At 38.4% G+C, this 6788-nt stretch overlaps 1 protein-coding gene across 1 annotated transcript; it reads left to right on the top strand.

The window, feature by feature from the left end:
* LOC104242920 (uncharacterized) lies at positions 1 to 5109 on the top strand. The gene is made up of 4 exons (XM_009798035.2): positions 1 to 978; positions 1555 to 1692; positions 3902 to 4141; positions 4685 to 5109. Exons 1-4 carry the CDS (start codon positions 112 to 114, stop codon positions 4796 to 4798), a joined length of 1359 nt encoding a protein of 452 aa, XP_009796337.1. The 5' UTR covers positions 1 to 111; the 3' UTR covers positions 4799 to 5109.
* Positions 5110 to 6788: the final 1679 nt, after the last annotated feature.

Below are 6788 nucleotides of genomic sequence, written 5' to 3'. Positions count from 1 at the left end.
GCTGTAAAGAAAAGAATACATACGACTTTGGCCTTTTGTTCACAAACATATTCCATTTTTGATACAACAGTACTGTCCATTAGTTTGAAGTCAGAAGGAGTGGCGTCGGAGATGAGTTTTTGCGGCGGTAGGCGAGACAAGCACAACTCTTATCATTACTCTCTGTGTCTGTCGGTCTTGTTGTTGGTCACAGCGACGGCCGCGGAAGATGCGTCGACAATCATATCAAGATTCCAACAATACCTTCAGATCAATACAGCCCAACCTCAGCCCAACTACTATGAAGCCGCCGAGTTTATAACCTCACAGGCGAAGTCGCTGAATCTCGAATCCCAGACCCTGGAGCTGGTGAAGGGCAAGCCTTTGATTCTCCTGAAATGGGCAGGCAAGGACCCCAGCCTCCCTTCCGTCCTCCTCAACTCACATACCGACGTTGTCCCTTCCGAGCATCACAAGTGGGCCCACCCACCTTTCTCCGCCCACTTAGATCCCGCTACCGGCAACATCTACGCCCGGGGTTCTCAGGACATGAAGTGCGTGGGCTTGCAGTACCTGGAGGCCATTCGTAAGCTCAAGGCTTCTGGCTTCCAACCAACGCGCACTGTCTACCTCTCCTTCGTCCCCGACGAGGAAATCGGCGGTGTCGATGGAGCCGGAAAGTTTGTCGATTCCGATGTCTTCGTGAAGATGAATGTTGGGATTGTACTTGACGAGGGCTTGCCTTCTCCCACCGAAAACTATCGTGCATTCTATGGGGAGAGGTCCCCCTGGTGGCTGGTCGTTAAAGCTGTAGGTGCTCCTGGACACGGGGCTAAGCTATATGATAATTCTGCCATGGAGAATCTACTTAAAAGCATCGAAACTATAAGGAGATTCAGGGCTGCGCAGTTCGATTTAGTTAAGGCGGGACTGAAAGCTGAAGGCGAGGTCATTTCTGTTAATATGGTCTTCTTGAAAGCTGGCACCCCTTCTCCCTCTGTAAGTCAGGCTAACTGTTTGATTCTGACCATTTTTTATGTTATAAAAAATACTTGAATATTGAACTTCCCTTGGTGATATTTTTAGCAACGAGAACTTTGTGGCTCATCTAGTTCTCCCTGTAGTATTCCTTGTCTGACGAATTCTTTGAGTCTTTGATTGAGCTTAATCATTCATTGCCATCAAGTGCTGTAGTAGTAACCTTACACACTATTTGATGGTTTTTACAAATTCTGTAAAGTACTAATTTTTTCTGAGAGAAGAGCTTAGATGCTTTTCATAAAGTGACAAAAGAGCTTAAATGTTACTGTAGTTTAGTGAATGGAGATAAATTTAACTATTGGAGTATATGAATTTGAACATTTCATAACGCAGTTCATCTTAATATGCTTTTTTCTGCTGTTCCTGAGGTTCAATCTAACAAACATTTGGAGAGTGATTGATAGAAGATTTAGGGTGTTTTCCGCATATATTCCTCTTTATTCGGCGGAACAACCCTTTCTTGTCAAACAGTAGCGCCCTTATTCATGCAGTTGAGATAAGTTTAAGACATGGACTTCTTTATTTCTGTGGCAGGGTTTTGTCATGAACCTGCAGCCATCTGAAGCCCAAGCAGGATTTGACATCAGAGTACCACCAACTGCAGATCAAGCATCCTTGGAGAAGAGAATAGCTGAGGAATGGGCGCCTGCTTCACGAAACATGACTTTTGAGGTATTAGGAATAATAGTCCTCACTTCTCCTTTTAGAGCTGCAATAGACAATCTGTAATGATGTGACTGCCTCCTGTTTGCTATACCTCCTCAGTCCTTTTCCAAAGAGAAAGAGGCTTAGAACAATTTGCATTTTACTGTTTTCCTTATTTTGGGTGTGGTGCAGTGGTGGATAATCAAAAGAAAAGCGTTCCATGCCTTTCTTTTCTTCCAATCTGGCATGAAGTGTTAGCATAGTGAGCCTAGTAACCAGCAGTCTATCTGAAGCTTTGATTAGGTCTGTCTTTCAAGCAGAGGCGGACCCAGGAATCGGCAGTCACGGGGGCACCATAACATTCAATATAAATTTATCACTGCTCATAAAGATTGGTGCGGGAGCCTATGCTAATATCTGACTATTTTTTAAGACATTTGCAAGTGTAAGGGGAGTTTTTGCAGAAGTTACAGGGTGCCAGTGACCCCTCAACCCATAGTGTCCGTCCGCCTCTGCTTTCAAGTTACTGCACTGCAGTTAGTTTATGGAAGTAGAAAAGTCTACTGCACTGCGAGAGTTTCTACATTTCCAGCTTGTTCTCATCCTTTCACTTTCTATGTCCTTTAATCAGCCATGTTTTCCCTCATACAAGGGAATATTCTGAATTGAATAATATAGGATTTGGCAGGCCCTACTGTTTTCAACAAACTTTAGTTGCTTCCATGTTCCGGAGAAGTTCTTGTAATAGAGACATAAGTAACGAATATTTGACTTTTATATCTTAGTATTTACTTCTCGACCCCAGCTAGTTTGGGATTGAGATAGTGTTAGTGTTGTTGTTGTTGTTGTTGTTGTCTTCTTTGCTTCTCCAAGACTAAACCTGAATGATCTGCTCTGGGATCTGTCACTAGTTTTTAGCTATTATGTTTCTTCAATCTTCCTTCGCTACTTTACTGATGACAACTTTAGTAAAGCTTCTTGCAAAACTTCCAATTTCCGAGGAGGTTGTGTCCTTCAGTATGCTCATGCATATGCTGTATCTTTTAATTTTAATATGTGCACGGACGCATTTCTACTTCAAGGCATGCTAGGCTTGAACTGTATGATGTGAAATGCTAGTTACATTTGGGTGTCCCATTTTAAAGGATGTCCTTGTAAGCATAGGCAGCCAGAGTTTTTGAAAGAGCATGAAAGTACTTTGAATACATCTGGATGCGCAACATATGATGGATGTGCTAAGGAAATTCATAAATGAAACCACTTTCCTTGCCTGCATACTATTTGAGATTTCACGTCCTTTCACTGCCCTGTCTCTTCAACCCAGGAGGGTGTTAAGGAGGCAAAATTATGCGCCTTTTTATGCAAAAGTTTTAATCATTTTGTGAAGGAACTATCAATCCTTTTAGATTAAAAAAACATCGTAAATGGAAATTCTTTTAAATATTAACTCGTCTTGAGGTCGGAGGTTAGGTGCTTCCTTTATTGTAGCTACTGGAAGTTAAGATATTATGTTGTCATGTTCCTCGTATTAGTTGACTGATTCTTATTTTGTCAGACAACATGCTTTGTTAAAATGGAATAGTAAAAAGGATACATCATCTAATTTGTTTTCTTGTTTGCTTTTTGGACTATGTTTTTACAAGATCTTTTGAGATAAGAAACTTCACAACTTCAACTTTTTTAAAAGACAAATTAATGAACTCAATATTTCTAGAGAAGTTGGTCAAATAGACCCTCCAAAAAGAATGAGCGAAATAAAGTGGGATGGGTGGAAATAGTTATCTCATATCTGAGACTGAGTGTCTGAGAAGTTCAATATTCTGCTGGGACCTACAATAGCCTGAGCTTGTAGGGGAGTCTGTGAGTAACATGGCTTTGCTTTTGTTGATTTGTTGTCTTAGGCTTAAATGCGTTTTTATATTTGAGAAAACTCTTGTCTGAAACTCTTCACCTAGCTAACGTGAAAGGACCATACCATCATTTGTAAATGGATGGCAAATTCCCGACCCCATAAAAAATACATGTCCTCACCCCCAACCTTCTGAATTCTGTAGGTGGTTATTGTCGTCTCGGGCTTAATGCGTGTTCATATTTGAGAGAGCTCTTGTCTGAATACTACTTGATCGAATTCCTTGCTGGTTATTGTTTGACTTCGTATCAGCTGTCTATTTGAACAATATTTAGAAATGCTGTATGTTAATTTAAGAGACTGGACGATACCCTTGTTCTCCGACAGTTCAAGCAGAAGGTGTCTGTGAATGACAAGTTTGGAAGGCCAGCCATTACAGCTGTTGACAGTTCCAATATTTGGTGGGCACTGTTAGAAGAATCTATCGTCAAAGCTAATGCTGGAGTTGGAAAACCAGAAATATTTCCTGCATCGACAGATGCACGCTATTTTCGGGAGCGAGGCCTGCCAGCAATAGGATTTTCTCCAATGGCAAACACTCCCATTCTTCTTCACGACCACAACGAGGTGAGCATTATTTACTATTGCATACTTGGTGAGACGTGGTAGTGTTGTCTGTGCTTAAACACATACAGTTTTTCAAACCTATTAAACATACTCTTAAGATGGGAAAGCCAAAAGAAATTGAGAACTCCACAATAAGGAAGAAGAAAACAATGTGATGGCTATGGTCAGTGGCGAAGCCAGGAAATTCAATAAGGGTGTTAAGGGTATTCAAAGTCTATTTTTAATCAATAACAAGTAATATTTTTGGCGAAGGGTGGTCAGTTTACCACCCTTGGGCCAACATATCTTCGCCCCAGGCTATGGTTACTCTTTACCAGTTATCAACTATTTGATGCATATAAACAACATTTTACACGACCCAAAAAAATGATGTAAATTATGACCATAGCAGCTGAGGATTCACCAGTTTTCAATATTATGCCTGTGATAAAGTAAATTTGACTGGACTTGAAAATTGTGTTCCCCTGTTTAAATAGTTTTGCTTTATCTGGTGGAGATCCTGACTTTGGCGTATAAGTTAATACACATTCTCTATTGCTGCAGTTCTTGAACAAGGATGAGTATTTGAAAGGTATTGATGTTTATGAGTCAATAATCAAAACGTATGCATCTTATATTGAGCATCCAAGAGATGAGGCTCCGAGGGAAGAATTGTGAGCAAGTTCCATTGAAGAAACCTTGACCTTCTTTTGTCTTGGAAGACAGGGACGTCCCAACGTCTTTCTACTGTATGAATAAATAACATGGATATTTCACAATCATTGACCAAGATGACCAATGTGTAAAACCTCTTTCCGAGGGTATTGCGGCCTACCTTTAGTTTTTGCGTTTTGGTTTAGTTTGATCACTTTGCTGCTTGTTAGACTTAGATGGCTCTGTAATCTCTGAAGTTTCTTTTTACCTGAAATGCTTGAATATGAACTTGAAAAAAGAAAATTGATATAACGTGATCCGACAGTTTTCTTAAACTAGTTTTAGTCTATGTGTGTTGCACGTGTATGCAAGTCTTTTTTCCATAATTTTGGAACAATTTATTATGCTTGACATAAATCACCTCGAAAAATCATTATTTTTCCATAAAATGGTTCATCAACGTCCTAAAGCTCTCGCATTTTTTCCTATCATAGAACTGTGGATGGATATTTATCTTTATCAAGAAATTGTACGATAATAAAATAATCATATTCATTTGTTGATATTATATGGTAGCCTGTTTTAAGTATCATGTATGAGGTAAATATCAAAATGATATTTTAATTAATTGGCTGAGAATTGTGAAAAAAGGATTTTCTTACATTATCTATTTGATTTTCCCCATAATTTCTTTGATAATTTTATTTCTCTGAGTTTGTATGTAATAATGCACGCTCATTGCTTTTTATAAAAACTGCGATTCAAATTAACGTGCATTATCAATCATTATTTGAAAGCAATGACGAAAGATGATGTTGTGCTTTAAAAGTATAAACTTTTCTTTCAAGATGTGCCATTTGTTTGTCAAACCTAAAATCAAAAGATATTATGACCCAGAAAAAAAAAAACCAAAAGATATAAGAGCAAGATTTCATTAGGATTTTTATTTTAGCGAAGATTCTTTAGTTTTTTCTAACTAACAACAAATAACTCGTACTCCTTTCGACCTTTGCAACAAAATTAGGAATGGCAGGCGGTGCGGGTGGGTTCTGTCTAAATCCGTACAATTTTATTCCGTCCCGTCCCGCATAGGATTTAAACCCGCATTCATCCGTCCCACATTCTACCCGCGTTCATCCGCCCCACATTTTTTTTTTAAAATCTCTCTCTCTTTTTTTTTTTTGGTTTTTTTGCAGTAGTTGTATTATATAAAGACGCCACAAACATCTACACAACATCTTAATTTTGCATAAAGATACACTCTGTATTTTTAAGCCTAAGCATTTTGTTCTATTTGCTATTCATTAATTTTCACAAAGATAATTTAAGAAACACCGTCAAAATTATCTTCTACGTTTTTAGTTATTTCTGGTATTTCCTATCGATGAAACAAAGCAAAGTATGTAGACTTTGGTAACTTTGATAATTAACATGGCACTCTGTACAGATTCCCATATATTTTCATTCTCCTATTTTTGGTATTGTTTATTAGTTCAAAAAATAAAATCTCCAACCCGCGACTCGCCCCACCCCGTATGATTTTTTAATTTAAAAATTGAACCCGCCGCAACCGTAAACTCTCAAATCCGCCCCGCCCTGCTAACACTTAAACCCACACCCACACCGCCCCATTACCATCCCTAAACAAAATGTACTTCACATGCTCATATTGAAACCTTGTAGCATGAAAATATATGCCTCCTGCATTTCAACTTATAAATATATGATGTCGATAGCATGCAAAGATTTTTTTCTCCTCCTAAATTAATGTAGGAAAGATTACAAATAGGGTAAAAGATAGTATTTGCTACACGTATTAGATTTGTAGTTTACGGCACTAAGAGCCCGTTTGGCCAAACTGCCAAAATTTGCTTATTTTGGAAAGTACTTTTTTTTTAAAAGTACTTTTTTCAAAAGTACTTTTGAAAAAAAAACTTTTTGTGTTCGGACAATTCATTTAAGAAATACTTTTTCCAATTTGGTAAACAAATTGTGTTTGGCCAATCTTTCTAAA

Source organism: Nicotiana sylvestris, chromosome 1 (assembly GCF_000393655.2).
Source record: "Nicotiana sylvestris chromosome 1, ASM39365v2, whole genome shotgun sequence".
Classification (NCBI taxonomy): Eukaryota; Viridiplantae; Streptophyta; class Magnoliopsida; order Solanales; family Solanaceae; genus Nicotiana; species Nicotiana sylvestris.
Note: the sequence above shows the minus strand (reverse complement) of the source record. Positions and strands in the feature narration are given on the sequence as shown.